The sequence below is a fragment of the Netta rufina genome, assembly GCF_964035555.1.
Source record: "Netta rufina genome assembly, chromosome: 4".
Lineage (NCBI taxonomy): Eukaryota > Metazoa > Chordata > Aves > Anseriformes > Anatidae > Netta > Netta rufina.
The window spans coordinates 63621600-63643642 of record NC_140127.1 but is presented as its reverse complement, the minus strand read 5'-3'; the positions used below and the strand labels follow the sequence as shown (position 1 = coordinate 63643642).

The following is a 22043-nucleotide window of genomic DNA, read 5'->3' as shown; positions in this document are numbered from 1 at the left end:
TTTGAGTAGGTCAGCCCAGGTTGTAGAGTATGCCATTACAGTCTGCAGCTACAGGCTTGATCCTCCCTCACTGACCCTACAAAATCTAAAGATTTTCCACCTTGCTTTTTGAGTAGTAGGGTCATCACAATGATATGGCATCTCACCAAACATTCCTTATAGCCAGTCTCATTGCAAGCTCTCCTATGAATTAATTATCTATATATTTCTGTTCAATAGATGCTTGGGAACTACAGCTAAAAACAATCCAATAAATCTACTGTGCTTTTTTGAAACAGTCTTTAAAAATTTTGTCATGAATTTTGCAACCATAATACGTGTTTGAACATGGTTGAAATGGTTTCACCAAAAAGCTAACTGATATCCTTTCTCATGGGGAATGAACCTGGCATTAATACTTCCACTGAAATACTTTCCATGCATTTTTCAGTGAAACAGCTTTATTTTAGCTCTAATCATAAATTAAAATATATAATACGATTTCCTGTAGGAGTTTTTCAGCAAGGTAGCTTCTGAACATTAATTTAAACAGGTAATGCATTGACTGCAATGCTTATAGTGATTCATTTCTTTTTTATTATATTATATAATTCTTTGTTATTTTCAGCATTGCAGTGAATATAATGGAAGAAGCTCTTAACAGACTGCAGTGGCACTAAAGAAAGACTGTTATATCTGTTAGAATGCTACCTCCACTGAAAATTGCAAATCTCTTATTATAGGCCTTGTATATCAATGGCCTGCTTAATTAAACTAGACTATGCCTACACAACACAATTTGACATGCAACAAAACCTCTATATCTCTGTATTTTAGTCATTTCCTTCCATAATTTGTCCAGTTACACTTAGAATTAATGTCACTTGCTGGTAAACATCCAGAATCTGAACCCAACAGTCTTTTATACATGAAATTGGAATGATATAACTGAAATACTATTCTTGCTATACATGCTATGCTATTCTATTCTATTCTTTTTTTTTTTTTTCAAATATATATTTAGATTTGAACAAGTAGCATATTTTCCTGTGAAAAAATAAGTGCATATAGTTACTGTTTTGATCAGTGAGCAGTTACAAATACTGCTTAGCAGAAGCTACTTGGTTCATTACAAAAATATGAATACAAAAAACATGAAAAATGAAGGAAAATGCTGAGATCCTCATTCTGTTTCTATCCATTACCTATCCAGGAGTTAACGTCATAGATGATTTATGCAATGAAACTTAAGAGAATAAATGCCTCATATAAATGAGGGAGATTTATTATATTAATAAACTGCCTCTAAAGTCAATAGAGTCTTTGCATCCTAAGAACTAATGATGAGAAAGGAACACCCTGAGCCCCCTGCTCATCTTTCAACACAGGCTCAGGACACAGCTCCATGTATTCAGGCAGTATTTGGCATCTTGTGAGCCCTAGGCTTTGTAGCCCTGCAGCTCGAAATGCAGCCAAGTGCCTTTCTAACAGGAGGGCCTGGAAATCCTAAAAACTGTGAGCTCCCAGACTTTTCTGCCCCGTTCTCTGAAAGAAAAATATCTTCAAAATGAAATGCTTTGACAAATCAGGCAAGTACTTTTCAACAATGTTCTGTTTTGCTAAAAAATGTCTGCCAGCTCTACACAAGATCAAGTTGACTGCAAGGCAAGGTATGTAGGTGGAGAAGACTGATACATCCTAATAGGGTTGGGAAATAGAGTACCATCTCAGTGAAAGATTTCAGTATGTGCAATTCAAGTGCAAGAAGACAACTCTAGAGGACAGCTATGGTGGGGAGGAATGAAAGTCAGACAAAGTTCCTGCAAGAAAGCAACCTGGCAGAGCAACCTAGTATTCTTCACTGAGACCTCAAAAGTCTGTTTGTATTCAGACCTTAGCTACCAAAACACAAAAATGCAAACAAACAAATGAAAATGCTGGAAAGTACGTACTGTAGAACTGCTAGTGAGGCACCCAATACGAACTGTGAATGTTTTCCATGTCTATAGGTCAACAGATAGAACAAGAATTTTCTAAAATATATTGATCTTTAAAGAGATGCTGTGTAATCTTGTACATTCTATGTGGTGGAATAATACCCCACGAAATAACAGTGTTATGTATTCAGATGGGACGACTGTATTGCCTAGCTAATCCCGTTAAGAGAATTGGGAGCAGAATGTGTGATATGTGTGTACTGAGTCATAGCTTCATGCTGCAGACTCTCTTATCTATCTGCAGCTCTCCGCAGAACTGTTGATCTCATGTACTACTGAATTAAGCAAAACAGGCACTTGGCTTGTATAAAACAATATAGTTAGTTAACCACATTAATTTGTACCATCTGAAGAGCTTGGTCTCTTCTGCCTTAGATTAAGGACCACTTGAACATAGGACATTTAAAGCTAAGTCAGTCTATGGCAAACCATAAGCGTACATTATAGAACCAAATTAGAAAACAAAAAATACAGAACCTGGCAAAACCTGATAATATAGTAACTAATACATTATAGGTATTAACATTATAGTTTTAATACAATATTGTGTGGAAAAGGCTTTTGCATTTAATAAGTGGCCTTTGGTTTAGCCAACACTTTAGAGTAAATAAATTAACCAAACAATGGTGTACAACAGAAGTACCTCATATCCTCTGCAGTAACGTCATTAGTTAATATGTTAATTCTCAATTCTCAGTAATTCACATTAAAGTGGTTCACATAGCAAGGCTATCAGCTAATAAAGAAAATACAGAATATTCTTTCTACAGTTGCCTAGGTAATTACATTAAAAGTAGATATTCCACATAATTTTGTAATGTAAAAGACATAAGAATACCCGTATCTGAACCATCTGATCACTTCTTGTTCAGTGAAATTCTCCTTCTCTTGAACAATAATTAATGCATTTTCGTATAATTTTTGGTTCCATAAAGCAGTATTCTCAAGGACAATTTTATGAGCACTCATTTACTGACTGAACCATTTTTCTCTGCAAAATTGTTTAATGAAGGCAAAATACTTATTACATAATTGAAGTACCCCAGTAAGTTCAGTACTGTCAAGATATCATCCTTTACAGGAGTTATGATACTTCCTTTTAAATACAGCTGTTTTCTTGGAAGCCTGAGTAATATTTTCAGTTTTTCATAATTTTTCCTTTTCCCCTTACCACAAATCCCCACACATGCCCTGAACTCAGTCAGCTTTGACAGCATAATCTTTTTCACTGCAACCTAGAACTGAAAGCCAAGAGTAGAATACAGTTTTCACTCTAATCTCTGCACCATTTATGCTCTGCATTCACCTCTGAATTGTGCTTGGTCTTCCAGCGCAAAATGTCCAATATCTGTTAGTTCATCCATAAACGTTTTAACTATATGCAAATTATTATCTCACCCTGCTTAAATTATCCTTATTTCCTTCTATCTGGTGTGCTTTACCACTACATTCTACTTCATGAGTTCAAATACCAGTTCTTTGATCATCTTCCTTGTCAGTTACTCAATTTTATCATCTCTTTTTACTTCATTCCACCAACTCCATAACATCAAAGTAAAATCTAACAGCATCTAAAATTTTTCCATCTTGCATTAAAATTCTTTTGCAGGCCTGCTCATCCTCATCTATACCATTTTATACTCATCTCTTATCCACATTGTTTCTGAAAATTGTTCAGTCTTAAATGAAGTCTCAAGTCTGCAAAGGTAGTAGAAAATAGGTAGTAGAAAGGTAGTAGAAATAGGTAGAAAAAAACTGTATGTAAAAGTGATGCACATCTTGAAATACCATTCAGTACAAGGAACTGTTGAAAATTAAAGGAAAGCAATCTGTAAGTAATGTAGTCTGGAACTGTACAAGACCAATCAAGTACTAAAAAAAAATGGTTTTGTCATGCTAGGTTGTCCTGGTTTCATCTAGGACGGAGTTAATTTTCCTCCTAGTAGCTGGTAGGGTGCTATGTTTTGGATTAGGATGAGAATTAACTCTGTTCTAACTGAAACCAGGACATAGGGGCAGTTACCAAAATGAATCAACTGGACTACTTGGTGTTACAGTTTATTAGATTCATATATTCCTAATACAAAGCTACCTAAATATGCTCAATACGAGGTACACTTCACTGCACCGTCCCCAAATATGAATATTATTGCACCATGGTGACAAGGACTTTAAAATATATCAATATTTCTTCATCAGTAAGGAGATCCTAACTAGTTTGTATAGGCCCAAGTCAACCTCATTTTCAGCATTTGAGTAGAGTATCTTTACCTTTTTTATTTTTACTGTTTCCTTCTCTCTCTCTTCTGTGGGTTTATGTTTTAGTATTAACTGAAGACATCTCTTTCTTATCAATTAGTTGCTGCTAATTGGATCTTGAACATTTTTATCAAATTGATTTTCCTGTTCTACAGCACACATTTCTAGAGTTTTTAGAGACTGAATGAAATGCAGTGGCTGTTAATACACATGAAAGCAGGCTAGATGATCAAATTGTCTTAGTCTCAATTTCTATTAAGCAGTAGGTTTTTTTGTAGAACCAGTATTTTATTTTTAATTCTAATAGAATCAGCAGCTCAGAAACAGGCCATTCTGCTAATTGATTTACAAATTCAATTAGTACATAATCTTTTTGGTGTTTTGGAAACACTTTCGGTTTGGTGGAGTTATTTTTGTGATCTGTGCGTGTGTTTTTCTTTCCTTTTTTTTTTTTTTTTTTTTTCTTTTTCTTTTCCTTTTTTTTTTTTTTCTTCTTTTTGTGGTGTATAGCCCAGACCAGAGCTAGGTGCAGTAGTTATCATGAAACATCTGAAAACTGAACATCAATATTACATTTCTACTGTAGCACTAGCAATATTTTTTTTTCACTTCACCATTATTATTCTGTGTAGCTACTAAAGAACAAAATACAATTCAAAAATACACTCAACCTTTAACTACATGTGAATAGTCTTTTAAACATCTGCTATATTTCCAGACTCACTTTATCATATCAGAACCTTAATTATAGCCTGGCTTTCTATTCTGTTTGAACGTGAAGAAAAAATTTCTTTATTTAGCTATGACTAAGAGACTTTATGAAATAATTCATTTTATAATTATTCTCAGTATCATTATAATAATCAGATGGTGATTAAAATTTACTTCTGTTAATATCAACTTATTAAAAACAATGATCTTTAAAAAGGGAGTTCCTACTTTAATAGAAGCAGAGAAATGCCCCTTACATTTTCATCCACTATACAGATGGCAATATCATGGAAATACCTGAAATAAAGACTCACAAGTGATCAGTCTTAGGTAAGTGAAATGTTCAGGCATTCATAACACTATGAAAGGACTAAAAACAGAAAAAAAAAGAAAAAAAAATCCCTATCTAGTTGAGGCTGATTACTTCTATAGTAATCTACTTAAAAAAAATACAGAGACACCAGGCATGATTTCCCTGTCATGAATTCAAGATGACAACACATTAGCACAAAATGCTGCTGGTTGTGAAACTATGCAAGCTAAAACAGTCTTGAAAACTCAGTGTGGCATGTCAGGCTTTCCTCATGAAATCTTTTAACAAACAAATTAATCATAGTAGCCATGCACAATTATGTCATTGTATAGCTGCATTCATCTTGAAGGTTCCCAAGAGTAAGAATATTGGACCAAATTTTCGGAGAAACTTGGACAGAAGAGTGTCTCTTTCTTCCCCCCCCTTGTTTAAGATGGGCAACAGACTAAGTCTTCACTGTTTATGATTTCTGGAAACTATTGAAGTTTTTAGGACACTGGGTCTCAAATGACAGTGATTAAAGAATTTGGCTGCAGCTCCAGAATGCAGAGTATTACAAACACAGATATTTTGGCTGAATAGCCAAAACAGATATAGCAAATCACAGTACCTGATTGTTACCAAACAGAAAAAGAAAACAAATAGCCTGAAGATGACCTTTCACTATGAGTAACAACTTGACAGAAGACAGTCAATTGTTGGCACCCAAATATGGTGGTCCACATTCAACCTCTGCCCCAAGAACTCCATAACCAGCAGAATGACATGACAGAAGCTGCATTGGATGTACTCTGGAGGAAGACATACCCTGTTCACAGGTTTCCCTCGAAACATCCGCTACTAGCACCGCATGACAGCAATCCAAACAAAGTTGTAGTCTAACACTTTATAGCAGTTTATGTGTTTTTGTGACCTCAAAAGTTTAACTGCATTAGAGTTATGATTTATTTTTTCAACTGAGTGGAAGAACATCAATGGCACAGGAGAACTAAAAGCTTCCTCTCATTAAAGCCTTCCTCTAGGTAGACATTACAGAGGGTACAAGAAGATGAGTAATACAGTATAATTTAATAGTAATTTTGAAAAATACTTAGCAGCTACTTTGATGACTGGACAGGAAACACCTCCCAGTCAAAAAAGCCAGCTGTTTTCAGAAAAATTGAATGTTTCTCAAAAAAGTGAATTTTCTAGAATAGGACAAATAACATCTGGAGATCCAAAGGAATCAGCTGCTAACTGGCAAACACAAACCATCAAACTACTTTTGATATAATTCTTGTATATGGATTTGTACTTCTGACCTATTTTTACTTTCCCCTGAAAGTTACCTAGTGCTGTTTATTTAGCCTTCTACCTTCAGTATTTTTTACTAGGCTTTCTGTATCTACTCCACATTACTCCGAATAATGTGCCTACATCATTTACACAACATTTGAATAAATCAGTCTTTTAATTGAGCTCTAAACCACATGGATGCAATTTTTTCAGCAGCAAATTTCTTAAGTCTTTGAGTTGTGAGCCATCAGCAAGTAATTAACTATCACTCAGGAAAACACACTAGTTCAGGTAAGAGGAGTGCTCTCAAGTGTCAAAATGTTCACTTTTTGAAAGCTTCAATTAAGAAAATTTGTAAAATCTATTGTTAAAGGGAGGAAGTTTGTTAAGTTTTCCTGCTGCTAAGAACTCCAAATGTCATCTCCAGCAGTTCCTTTATCCAACAGTTACCTTAAGAATACTAGAGGATCATTTTTCTTTACAACTTCCATTAATTATAAAGAATGAAAATCACTTCTGTAACAGAACTGTTAAAAGCTACATTTATTCTATGCTGCACTTTAAAGAGAGGAGCATTTGAACAAAACATAAAACAGGTATTAATCCCAAATGCGTTGAATTATACTTTCTTTACTATAATCAAGGGACATGTTGTATTACCCTGCAAAAAATTTAGTGAAAATGCACCCAGATCATTTTTTTTCCTTAACTCCAAAATTCAGTTTGTTCACTGAAAGGCAACCAAAAGAGAAATTCTCACGTGAAACCCTTAAACTTCCCATTCTTTAACCTCCTTGATTTAGTAGCAGTAGTTGAAATTACTCCTGTCTCAAGTGTAGGGAGTAGCTTTTTCCATCACTAAATAGAAAAGGAATGGTAAATCAGAACTCCTGCTGCTTGGTTCACAGCCCACATAAATTAAAGAAATGGCACTCCTCATTAATATGGCAAGCTCTGATTGCTGGCAGCTGGGAGGCTGAGATGCTACCCGTAGGGCTACTTGTGTTGGATGGATGGTTTTCCACAGAAATGGAGCGGCACAACAGGGCAAAGGATGGGGCCAGAGATGCCTCAGAAAATCTTCAACTGAGACAAATTTATGGTACTTATTACATAATAAATATATCTCCAGGTTAGTATGAGTTATCCCTGATCAGAACTATAACTCATGTTTGGAATATTTAGCCACTCTTAGGGCAGCAGATTTAAATCTACTGTTGTTCCCCCAAAGCCTTACAGCTTTTAAACCAAGCCTTTTATTACATACTGAGGAAAACTAAAGGTTATTTCTGTGCAAGTACCCTTTGTTTCTAATGCAGGAACTATTTGGCAATATCAAAAGATGCTTACCTGCTGGAATGACTGTAAAGGCTTCTAGTTTATAGAATAAAAGATCCTTTGAAAATTAAACTTTGAAATCTACTACTTATTAAATTATATATTCAGCAACATGGGTTTATTGGTTTCTTTTTAACATGATAAATTTTTCTAGTATAAAGAGATTTTTTTTTTCCACACAAGCAAGCTCCAAACACTTTCTCAAACTGTACTAAAAGAATGTCTCTGTGGCAAGCCATGAGCATTAGAAATTCTTACATCCCCCCTCTAAGTGGAGAAGTTAAAGCATCACACAAAGCTTCTATAAATGCCTATTTCATTTGATAATACTGACACTGCCTTTCATTTCAGTACTTTTATGTCTACATGTGTGCTATCACACCTTTGTTTGTGTTTCACATCCAAGATAAGATTTTTTTTTCTTCTCTGATGACATTTCAGATTGAACAAACCTCATGGCTTTCAAGGTGACCCTTTTATCACAGCCGCTCTGCTGTCAATACAGCTATACACTGGCATTCAGAATAAGAGCACTGACTGATTTAAACTTTAAATACCAAAATATGTTTGATACACCTCAGGGCACAGAAATGATTTCTTCTGAGTTTTCTTTTGTTTACTTTATAATGTCAATTTAACACATGCTGAATATACCATTATCACATTTCCACTGTGTCTATATTGAGCTGTACTAGGAAAAACTTCACTCACGTTCAATAAACTATGACAAGTATGTATTATAAAACTCAGTTACAAGACAAAACAGTGACAAAAACCAAGTGAAATATTTTTTCTGAAATGGTCTGGTCTGTTAATGTTTCTTAGCTGTGCATGAAAGTGCAATCAGTATTAAAAGCAAGAGTTGGAAAACAAAGATCCTGCAAGCATAAAATTACTATTATTTTTTTTTTTTCAAATTCCATCAAAGAATGAATTTTAGTGATTTCACTTTTCTGTGATGAGATCATGTCTCTCATCATGTTTCTCTGGAAACCTACTACTCATCTGATTTTGCCATCCTGATGCATACTGAACAGGAACTTATTTTATAAGAAGGAGCTGAAAGAAAATCACAATGATTCACTTCTGATACTATTCACACTGAATTCAACTTCACACAAACACCACTGAAGCCAGTATTTCTTCTGAAGGGGAGTGTTACTCACCCACAGAAATGCCCGTGGGATTTTGGGCTAGAATAACCACTTTGAAAATGTTACACAACATAAGACAGTAAAGTCAGATGCTCTGAAAATACTGTGTAAGGACTAAATACATACTCTTGCTCTCTTCTCACTGAAGCTCCACTGAATTAAAAACAAACAAACAAACAAACAAAAAATAAACAGACACTGATTTAAGTCATTGGCTACGTGCTCTACATAATGACCAGCTAGAAAATCCTCTCTAAGAACATCTTTGTAGGCACAATGGCTTTTTGAAAAATGGAAGCGAAGACAGATTTTATACAGAGGATCTACTTGGAGGTAGAGTAAGAATGTAGGACTTGGAGATAAAGGAACACACAATCAGATTAAATCTGTGTCAAATCCCATCCTCAGTGGTTTCAGGCAGTATTTCATACAGTTGCTTTATAAATTTATAAAGCTTGTTTGTTTAGTTTCTCCTTTTGCTATTTAGTTTACCCTTTTTCTGTTTCCACTGTGCTGATGAAACAGAACTCAGCTCTTTCAGTGGTTAGGAGTTTTCTTCCAATTTCTGCCTGCATTTTTTTCGTGGCTAGCTTAGCACCTAGATTTGGGATTTGTTGTTATTTTCTGCAGTAACATTTGCCTTCAGCTTATTCTCCCTACTCAGTGTTGTTCTCTCTTTTGCTCATGTATTTAGAAACAGAAAACGTACTCTCAATCTTCTGTTTTGTTGAACACTATGAAGTTATTCAGTATCTTTTCATATAGAACTTACTTCACCTTCACAGAAGCCTTTCTTTGCAGCCTTCCTGTGCAAACTGCTCCATGAGCACTTCTTTGCTCTAACAATCAACTCTAAGTCTTCATCACAGAAATGATGATGTGGCACATGACAATATAATGCATATTTTTCACATTAGAATACAGAGAGATGATACATGGCAATATGATGTGTTAGGACTCTAAGATAAGATGTAAAATAATGTGTATATAGTGTGGTAACATAAAACTGGCTTTGAAATGACTTATAGATAAAATGGAAATAGTTATAGGTAAGCTTTCCATGTGATACTTATAGATATCATTCTTATATTCTCACTTAACTAACATTTTCAAATATTCTTAAATCCTCACTCTGCTCCTTTTTTTCTAAGTCTCTTTTACATTCCAGCTGCCTGAACATATACATCACCTATTACAAGAAATGAGAATGATAAAGTGACTCTTTAGTCACTTTAGACTAGTTTAGATCAGTAAATTTGGATCACTAATCTCAGACTTGAAGTGCTACCAAAATAACACAAGTTTCCCCCACAAAGATGGCTTGACTTATCAGGCAATAGATATAAAAGCAACTTTTCAGATTTCTAAAACTTTCCCTACTGGTCAAAGGAAGGGCAACGCAGACACCTTCTACAAGTCTCGCTACAACAATAAGGTCTTGGGTAATTTGTACTTATTGCCAATGGTAAAATATGTCCAGTACTCAAGTTTACTGTTTTCGGTGTCACTGAATTTGCAAAGGCTTGATTTGAAAGACATAATACTTCTTCAGTTTCTGAAAGAAGGTGGTAAAGGAAGGCCTACATTAAAGTTAGGAATATTCTTAGAACAGTCCACATCCTACCCTTCATTAAATTGTTTCAAAGACAGAACTCATAAATAACCTCCCCAGCTGCAACACTGCTTCCTCCATTTATCAAAACTGGATAGAAGGATGTAAACATGTAAACATAATGGTCTTCTGAAGAAGAAATATTAATAAAGCTCTTCATACAAAGACAACACATTGAATTGCTTTAGGCCAAGTTCCCAAAGATTCAAGGTCTTGCTGTATTTTTTGTCATGCTTATTTCCATTGGGAAAGTTATCTGTAAGTCCGTGCCAAAACTGCTGTAACCACTTACAGTTGGTTTTCTTTTTCCCCACGTCCTACCATCTCAGGTGAATCTCTTGACACATGGCAGAAGAGTCATTTTCTAGTTCAGAGAATGAATATTTGTGTGTTTTAAAGAAATTGGAACAGCTTCAAAAACAGTGAAAACCCCTTATCCAACATATAATACAGCCTCCCTGACTGTTGGTGTTATACCTCTGCAGAAAACTGTCTCTGGATGGATTGGACACATCTTGGGTCATCTGGTTTATTGGACTCAATTTCCATCAGCTTTGTAAAACTACCTCAAATTCCCCAATACACACACATACATATAGATATTTTTCAATTTACCCAGCAAAATAAAAAATCAATTGCTTGCACAGCAACTGCTGCAAAGGCACAATGAGTAGACAGGGAATTCAAGTAAACAGATAGAAATAAGCTTCACTTTTCCTGTTTAAGTCTGATTTTATTGTGGTTTTCCTGAAACAGGCATAGATTCTGTAGCCATAGCTCAACATGGTAGTATTCTGTGTCCATGATGAAGCAACTATATGGATTTAATTGAGAAAGTGGGAATAGCTATAGCTGGATTTAGCATTTTTTCATCTTTAAAAAATATTACTCTAAGACAAGGTCAAAGAAGGAAGATGTTTTGCATGTACCTAAGCCCACCTATCACTAACTAAATTTCCAATGAGTTGCACAGTGTTTGCTCACTCAGTCAAAGCATTCCAAATCAATACATTTGCTCCGAAGCTGAAAAACAGCACAAATGCTTTGTGGAGGTATTGAAACTGTTCTCTTATTACATTTTTTTTTTCTCTTTCTCTCTCTCTCTTTTTTTTTTTTTTTTTCTTTTTTGAGAAAGAAACTCATCAGTCCTTTCTGTTTACTCTATATTGGATGACACTTCCTTAGTAGAAACATACTATATATTTTTTTTTCAGGTCAAATGTGTGACCATGAAAAACATTTCCATGCAGCTTTCACATTTTGAGGTGAAAACTGTAAAAATATTTACTAACTTGCTAACTTGTTCACATCACCAAAATAACACTGGAAAGCATTGTCTATTCTGAACATAAGGTCCCCTTTATTTTTTTGGTAAATACATGAAAGATTTCTTTCTGCTCTTTTGTCCTTTGATAAAAACAATGAAGTACCAAATCACTCGCATGCATGAACATACCTGTTGTTAACATTATTGTTTCAGTGCTTAGCAATATGTCTGAAAAGCATCTGCAGGCTGAAAATCTGAGTTCAGAAAAATGAAACAAATAGAAAAAATATATATATAGTAACAGCTGATTCTAGCTGTAAAAAGCAGATGGTACTCATCCATATGCTATTCTGAAAGTGGGAGGCCACACAATATATAAGCTATCAAGCAAGTATCAGACGGTCTAGCAAGAGAGCAAATACTGTATTTATTATCTAGAAAGTTCTAGGAGTATTTTATGAGCTCAATTGTCCACATTATTTACTATTCTCAGATAGGATAATTCTTCCAAGTACCAATAGCTCAATGAATGCAAAGTGAATTCATCCTAGATGAAGATCTGTATCTGCGGAATCATGACAAACCATGTAGGATTTACTCCAAAGAATGCTGAAAAGCTCTAAATAAGAGCATAAAGAGCATGCTTCTTCTACAGAAGAATTTCATAAGATAGTAAGCATGAGCAGTACCATGACAATAGCACCTGGTTAAACAATATAAGCAAATGATGCTCAGCCTTCTATAGAAAGGCAAAAATATTAAAAAGTTGCAACTTGACAATAATGAAAAAATACATTAATTTTCTGGTGTAAAAAAACTTTTACTGACTGGAAAGATGGGACATTTATTTCTAAGCCTCAGTCTTATCTCATTAAAACAACAGAGTGTTAAAAAAGAATACCAGATATTTAAGTGTGAAACTTTCCTGCTAAAGGGGTGTCATAAAATATCTCTGAGAGAGAAGGAATAAGAAATAGCCATTCAGTCTGGAAAAGGTGATGAGTCTACAGGATCACAAGAAACCTGCAGAGGGAGGAAGGGAATCAACTATTACATTTCTTCCAATGGAAGACAGAAGGCATCACAAAGACAAAGGATGCAGTTATACACATGGCAGGTGGTAGACATGCAATTTTTTTTTGCCAAAGGATGTTGCAGATGCTAAAATTTTGCAGTTTCAGACAGAAAACGAACTAATTCATGCAAGACTATGACAATTTTAGAAACTATTCTCAGGAATACACTAAGCTGAAAAAATTTCCTTCTGGAAAAGTGTCTTACATGCTTGCCTTGTTCGTACTTTTCTTTGGACATTCTCTAACAGCCACTGCATTGGAGATCTGTTCAGAAATAGGTTCTTGTTTACTTACTTGCTCTTACTAAAACCCTAACAGTAGAAGGAACTGAAAGTTAAGGTTAATTTTCATTAGTGACTTTCCCATTATAATAAATGGTATTTTTATTTACCATGACACTCCAATGGTATTGCACACTTCCCTGTAACTTTTTTCCTTAGTACATGTATCTAGTTTTTGTATCTTTTTTCCCTAGTACGTTTATGAACATGTACTTTTTTCCTTAGTACGTGTATGAACATCATTTCTGCCATATATAGGGTGTGTATATATATATATATATATTAGTATAATAACTGTCACAGTATATTTTTGAACAAAACAAAGTCAAGATTTTAAGTTATCTGATAATGGCTAGTGAGTCTTATTTGCCCTATCTATGAATATCCAGAAATACAGATTTCCCATTGGACTGCAGAGTTCTGGAATAAAAGAACAGAAGTACACACTATTCAGTATTGATCTTTGTGTAGTAATTTAGGACTCAGAATCATTACTCATGAGTCATTTTTGTTCAGACAGAATTTGTTCCACAGAAGCCAACACTAATAGTTTTATTCCATAAATAAGAGATGCATGATTCAACCCTTACTTAAATTTTACAAAGTTTGAAACTAAGATCACAGAAAGAGTTCCAGTGAACTCATTAGGCATGCTGTCAAAATGTTTCAAAACATCATTACAGATTGTCACTAATGCTCAAGTTTCTGAAACCTGGCTGAAATGATCTTATCTTTGTTACACAAAATGATGAGGTTCATTCCTCTGTCTTTCCAAATTAATTAATTGTGGGTAATGATCTTCTTCTTTCTATAAGCTCACCTCTACTCATCTAGCAGAGATCTTTCAGAAAGAGAAGATTTAACCCAGGCAATTCATTGGTTTTTTTTGTTCTACCATGAATTAATTACATCCTCTCCTTTTATGCAAAATGAACAAATGAAACATGGTATGTAACTGTATGTGAGTTAACTAATATACTGAATATTTAGTTAACTAAATAACTGAAAAATATTACAATGTCTTGCACACTGGGACATACATAAATACATGCAGCAGGTCACTGATGAGAAAGTACTATCTGTGCAGACTACAATGGTAGAAGGTATAATGATAATGATGATAACGCAGCTGCAGAACCAGCTGCAAAGTGACATCCTTGAAACTGGAAAAAAAAAAAAAAAGTGGAAATATATTGGAATCGAAACTCTCTTATGTTGGAATCTCAGAAAAATCTTTTCATTTTTGTATTTATTTTACTCAAAAGATTACTGTTTTGACTGTATTGCCGTACTTGACTTGCTTGAGGAAAACACTGAACATTATCTCAGTTATGGAATAAGTCTGATCTATCTTGAAATGTTCAGTGTGTTGTATTTTACTTATTTAAGGAAACATAAGGATAAGTAATTCCACGGAATTCATCTCTTATTCCTCACACACAGTTGCAATCTTACATCTGCAGCATTTTTATTTTTTTTGTCTTTTTTTTTTTTTAATTACTAAGTTTTATAATTGTTTGATTAGTTATTCAACTAAATTTTAGTTCATAGAATAGAAATACAAAGTAATATTTCACACTAAGAAACCCAGCAAATCCTGAGATTTGCCAAGTAACATAAATCTTCCATTAAGATATTCTAAGGTCAAAGTCCTCTTGTAGCCACTACTACTAAATTGGCACAGTTTCTCTCAAGTGTTCTTTGCTCCAGAAATTCTGGCAGCTGGGGTTGGCCCATTAGTACAATAGCTTGGTTCCGATTTTGGAACCCAAGTATCACTGCTTGCACAAAAAGAAGTGCAGCTGCCCTACTTGGCCTTCTTTTCTTCTGCACTGATAGACTCTTGTATGATTAAACAGCATCAAGAGACTCATTCATCCATTTTAACACATGGCCAATAATTGAAATTGCTTTCATATTCTGAAAGAGAAATGAGAGGTAGGAAAGTAGTTCAGAGCTCTTAAGTCCCACTAAACAAAACAGAGATAATCCACCTCAGAGAAGTTTCACTGAAGATAAATCTGGCCCCATTAAAAGTCAACTAAAAATCTGCTGTTGAATTGCAGAGGAGACAAGATACGATTCTTCGTAATTTCTTCTTCACCACTGAAGTGTCAATTACCAAATTTTTCATAAAAAGCAAAGCAAAGCAATGTTCAATACTATAAAAATATTCCTACTACTGTCAGGTATAAAGAAGAGGTAGAGAAGCCAACTAGGCAGCTACTGGCACATTACAATGTTCTTTGGCTTTGAAAACAATAAGTACAGTGAAAAACACATGAGAAGATATAATTTCTAAAAAATTTTGGAGAAAACAATTAATATATTTAAAAAAAAAAAAAGCTGTCGGTTTTGCATACACCTACAGACACTTTGTTCCAAAGACAATGGAAAGTAAACCAGGAAATTCTGAATAGTCTCAGCAAGGGTCTATGTAAAGCTAAGTGAAGGAAAATGGAATATATTCGGATGAATATTGAGGTAACAGATAAATGTAAAGAATTAATTTTAAGATGCTGAAAATACAATGCAAGAGAACATATTTATCTGCAGGTTCTAAAAATTGGTGGAAAGCATTTGCAATATAGAACAAATTAGAACTCTCTTCAACAGATTTTTATGGAAGAAACAAAGAAAGATGCTATAAGTAGCTGCACTTAAATTATTTAAGCTACTTAAAACAATTGAAGGAAAATTCTTGAGAACTTTCAAGTCAACATTTAACTGTCATTAGGTATTGAAACAGCAAGAACATCTCTATTCTACAAACCCTTTTAAAAATCTTCAGTCTAAAAAAAAGATTTACCAGTAATACTAGAGACTTAGTTGAACCTGAGATTTGTCCTTACAGAAGGACAAGGGGATTGCAAGATTCAGTTGCCCCACTCCTCTCCCTCCACTGGTCTCCCAGTGTACTACTGGCATTAATCTGTTAACATAAGCATTGATAAATGAATACCTAGATACTAGACTCTCTCTATATATATTTAAAAAAACAGAAGCAATCCTACAATAGTTGCCAACATTATAATTTGGTACTGATTGCAGTTTAGGCACTAGTTCTGGAATGTGTGTGTACTTGAGTTTTTATTATGTATGTGGCTATCACTGTGTGCTGCTATTACCTTTCCTTGTCTTACACCCTTTGAGGTCTTAGACAAGGATTAAGTGATATTACTAACAAGCAATTTGTAAACATTGCTGCCAGTGCAAGAATAGCTGGGATTTAATGTACAAAGAAACATGAAAAATAGACATACCTGGTCCAATGCAGAATGATGCAATGATTGCAAGAATGCAAAATATACTGAGGTAAGGAAGCCAATGCACATTATTCTGGGTAGAAAAAAGACATTCACATTAATTGTATTGTACTTATCTCCAGTATTAAAAAATCAGAAATAATAGTTTTTTCCACAATTCATTCTCTATTTCAGAATTTAGTCTAGGACGAATTTAGAAAACCGCATTTCTGTAGAATTTTATTAGATTATTTGCATAGAAGGTCTTGCTCTCTGTGGTATCCATGTAGAGAAATACTAGCCAGTCTCCTGCACCACAGAAGTCACAACTCTAAAGGTCTACAACTTCTTGTGCTAAAGTTCAAGCCAATCTGGAAAAGAGTTTTTCTTTCTATTGTACAGATTCTGCACCTCTGTCCTCCTCAGATATTTCAAGCATGTTTAAAGAGCAGCTATGATGATCCAAAGAGCTTCTAATTTCTCCAGTTAAAGGCTGGGCAGAAGTCCAGATATGGAAGGCTGCCTTTGGATCGGACAGCTGTATCTGAAACTTCACATAGCACATGAAAGCCACATTCGAAGCATTTTAGCCATAACTTTATTTTGCAGACAAGAAAGGTTATGCGTGCACGCAACAACTACTGGGAAAAGCGAACACAATGTAAGTGGTTCTTTAGTGGACTTGTAAATGTTCACTAAAGGAATCACCTGTTTTCCTCACAAGGCAATCTTTTTATTTTACTCCAAAGTAGATTTCTCTCAATTCATACCTCTAAATGATAGGAACATGAAATACTCTGCATGATTTCTACTGAGTTTTCAGGACACTCTTTCTTAACTATCTACATTAATTCTTGATAAGAACACTATTAGATAAGGAAAAACTCAGGGATTCTCTTTTCTTTCTGTCTCTCCATTTATTTATTTTTCCATCAGCAAAGTTTTTATTAGAATTTTACTGTTTTTGCAAATTTGATCAAGATACATATCTATTATACAAGAAACATATATGTGCCCTAAGTGGCACTGTAAAATGCACTTGCTAAAACATGTAAATATTTATTTCAGTGCTAAATAATGACCCCCATTTTCTGATGGCTTTCTCTTATAGTCTGTCTATTATGCAGTGTGTCTATTAGGCTCAGTATTTAGATTGTTTTAATGATTATCCTTTGACCATTTGAAAGAGTTGGAGAACCAACTGCTGATAACATCTGAAAACTTAAGAGCAGATGTTCTGCAAAGGCCGTCTTTATAATTTTAATAAAAATATGTGACTTGATAGAAGAGTAAACATGGATACTTATCCAAGCCTAAGTATAATGATGAAATAGTATGAAAGAAGACTGCTTTACAAGCAAGGATAAAAACATAGAATATAACATTTCCCACCTATGGGTAAACCTGTCTTCATGATAGTTCATGATATGCCTGAGCCTTTCATTTGATGAGAGATGAATGTTCAAGGCCCCTATGGTTTCTTAATGCAAAACCTACTACAGTTAACTACGGTGCTTTGAAAACACCAGATTTATAAAAAAGCAAAACACCAGATTTATAAAAAAGCAAAAGACAGACCTTTGAATCCTTACATCAAACCAATTAAAAGGATTGGCTTATAGAGGAACACTAAGGCAAACAGGTATCAAGTAACTGGTGTTTAGAATAGACAAAAGAGAGAACAAAAATATCTAATGACTGTATTGTTACCTGTAAAGTCAGAGACACGGTAAGAATTGCAAAGAAGACAATCATCAACCCAAAACCTCCAATGAGAAGAGGCCTGCGTCCGAGCCGCTCAATAACTAAGCCCTGGAAAACAAAAATTGGCATCAGACAATGTAATACGCTCTTTTGGTCTGAATGTAATGCCATGTAATACGCTCTTTTGGTATGAAGACCAAAACAAATATAATTGAATTGATTTTGTACTACATATCAGGTATGCTATGTTTATAATTGTCCTCACAATTATGTTTACACAATTCTACGTTGATTTAACTGCTTACAAATTTTCACTAAATTCCTATAATATACAATTAAATAATATAGAAATATACAATTTTTAAATGTCAGTATTTTGAAAGAAATTACTTCTTTGCTTTTGCATTTCAACTATTTCTTAATTTCAACAGCTCATTCAACATCTCTTTCAACATAAACTTGAAAGGTTTAAGATTTAAGCAAAAAAAAAAAAAGAAAAAGCTTAGGTTAAGTAATTTTTATTAATCTACAATTTGTTTTTAATTTCTGGTTCACCTGAATTCAGAAAACAAAAACAAAACAAAAAAACAGATTTAATCATCATCTAGATTTAATTTGAGTAGCCATATAAAAGAAATCCATCCATCAGAAAACCTCACTAGGACAAGGGATTATTGAACAGATACCTGTGCATTCATGAACAATTTGAATTTATATTTAACACCTTAAGATAACACAACATTGTTAACAGTCAGAAAATTTGAATACTTTTCTGTTAGAAAAGAACACAGTGAAAAGATTTCTGAAAAGCTGCAATATGAAACTGAATTTTCTTTGCGAGTCAGATTAATTAAAATATGCTAATACCTATTTTAGATCACAATATTTTCTAATACACTATTCTCATTGACAACTGCCATAATTATCTATTACAATTGGTGTTGTTATGAGAAGGATAAAACAATTTTATGAAGCCCAAAATGTATCATTTTGAATATCTTAAAGTCAGAATCACGTGACTGTTTGTCACACAGTTATTTGGTAGAGACTGGAATCCGTCTTTTAGACATCCATTGAGCAAAAGATTAAATGAGCAAATAAAATGAAATCTGGAGCAATACCCTTAATTTTTGGAGACAACATAGACTTCCACTATGAGCATCTAAAAGAAATGTGTTACAGGAAAGCACGCAGTTGTTCAAGGAGGAAATGCCTCGTGTGTAAGCACTTCTCCCACAATGTCAGTTTTACCAGCAGTTTTTAGAAGAGGTTTCAAAACGTGCCATCCCCATCACCCTGAAGAGGTGGACTTCCACACCAGAGAGTACCATGACATGGCAGAACACAGCTAGCAGCTCTGCAGATAGATTTATCATTCCTTATTTCTTTAAATGAGGAAGTATACTCATTTTGACAGTTACCACAGATTCCATAATATAATTTATTTCAGAGCAGTGTTTAAAATAGACCTGATGTTATTAAGGTTTCACATTGCACTCGTGGAGTCCAAATGTTCTAAAACTGCAGCTGTTATGCTGTCAAAACCCTACAAGATGCCAAATATTTTGAACGTTGATTAATGAATCCATCTTGCAAATACATGTGGCCACACATAAACTTAACCAAGAGACATTTTTTATAACTATGAAGGATGTAAATTTATCCAGTGGGTCCATTAGAAGATGGAGACTTCTGCAGTGTGTTCAGCAATGGATGCTACAACCATAATTTGACATACCAGTGACTTTCCCTTACTTTTTCAATTACAGATTGGTGGTTGTGATTAAACAATCTTAGTGTTACACCAGCTGATGGGTTTTGTATTAAAAAGGCATGAAGGATGAATGTTTCCCTCTGAGGAAAAATGGTTCACATACGGAGCAAAATGTGGAAAAAAGTGCTATACAGTTTCTGGCTCTCAACCTCTAGGTAAAGCAAATGCCAGTAAGAGAGGACTCCAAGGAGATATGTACATACACCTGTACCCACATACATTGAGAATAAGTAGTCCGGACATATTTGGAAATCTAGGTGGGTTGGTGAGGAACTCCCGGTTTTAATTGAGAGCAGCAAAGCACAGACACAGATACAGCAGATCTGCAAGCTCCATATGTTTTTTAAAGAAGAGAATAATAGTTTCTAATATATATAAATTTTATCTTATCCAGAGATGAGTGGGGAAGACAACAGAACAATTCCACGTGAAACAGCTCTTTTCTGTGAGCTGATGCCAGGTTTCCCAATCTTTCATCATCTTACAGAGTCATTGTTATTTATTTAATACAGCAGCACTGAGGAACTTGAATGCTTCAACTTATGGGTGCTTCCTGCAGTTTCTGCCCCAAAGAATTTGCAACTATAATTCCTGGTGGCAGTTCCTGTTATTTATAGAACGGACCAACTTTGTTCACTGGAGAAAGTAAACAGCAATTTTGTACTTATTCACACAGATACTGTGATGTACCCAAATTGCTGGGAATTTTATAATCATTTTCAAAGTTAATCCTAAGTAAATCACACAAACAACTCAACAAAATCTACAGAATACTAAGAAGGTGAAGGCTTCTCCATTAGACATGATTAACTTTCCCAGTTATAGGGAGAAATAACCTATTTCCAGTTTAAAGCTAAGGACACCTCTAATTTGTTCAAATGCATGGCCCACCTCTTGCATCATCAATTCAAACCAAACAAAACACCCAGACATCTGCCTATGGCACAGATTCAAATGAGTCTCTGCTGAAATGGGATTCTACATTGAGTAAAGCTCAGGATAAGCCAAGTGCAACAACCAAACCCATGCTCCCTGCCTGGCCATGAATTACAAGGTTGTGCTACAGTGAAAAGCTACGCTTGCATTTGGAAAGCCATGGCTCCGTGCCTTTGCTACTGGCCTGTGCAGGGATGCAGGCAGTGAGGAGGCAAAGCAGAAGCATCCAGGGAGTATGAATAGGTCAAAGCTGTTCAAACGGGAGCCAGTCCACACCAGAAAAGCCTCTCAGAAGGCCCCATCTTTCATCAGGGCTAAAAGGATTTTTTGATTTAAGTACACAGATGCTTCAGCAGCCGTTCCATGAAGTTGTGCAGGTTAACAGTATTTCTAACTAAAATTTAGTTCCCAAATTAATTTATTTTTGAGGATTTCTTAAGAAAACCTATGACAATGCATCAATATTTCAAATTTCTGTTCCCCTTTTCTTGATGGAAACAAACGCTCAGATAAACCCTGAAGATTCCCTGTTGTTTTTTGTTTGTTTGTTTGTTTGTTTGTTTTAAAAAGTATATAAGGTTGTAAACAGATGACAAGTTCAGTTTTGGTTTTAATTATACAAATCCAAATCTTGTTATCTTGCAAAACCCACTAAGATGCCTATGACTCATAGGAAGTAGAAAATGATTCACCGGTTTTCAAGTATTTATAGTTCTGAATGCTCCACTGGTTAGCACTGGCAACACTTACTTATTAAAGACCTGCAACAAGTCAAAATATACTATGTGTTAGAGTAAATGAAACAAAAAGAAATTCAGCATATGCTCAAGTATAGCCATAAAAAGAGTCTTACAACTGTTTTCTGTGATAGTGCACTGAATTATTTGCCAAATTGTGGATGCTGATACTTATGTGTGATCACAAACATGCATTTGTAGAAACCTATACCCAGAGTCATGGTAATTAACACAGCAGAATTTATTGAAAATGTGTAAAAAAATATTGCAATCAAAATCTCTCAACACAAACGTTTGCTGATAAGGCAACCAATATGCAAACTAAGTTAACAGTTAACATAACTTTCTTTTGTCTGGCAGGAACCACTTGTGAATAAAGTTTAAA

General features: G+C 34.6%; 1 protein-coding gene across 2 annotated transcripts in view; it reads right to left on the bottom strand.

Annotated features, from left to right (window-relative positions):
• SLC2A9 (solute carrier family 2 member 9) overlaps positions 1-22043 on the bottom strand; it is a gene marked incomplete at its 5' end in the record, with an annotated part of 102885 nt that overhangs the window by 21550 nt on the left and 59292 nt on the right. For both annotated transcript variants that reach the window (XM_084285428.1, XM_084285427.1), the window contains 2 exons: positions 16526-16601; positions 18218-18319. In XM_084285428.1, coding sequence (XP_084141554.1) covers positions 16526-16601; positions 18218-18319 — 178 coding nt within the window. The remainder of the gene's footprint in view (positions 1-16525; positions 16602-18217; positions 18320-22043) is intronic.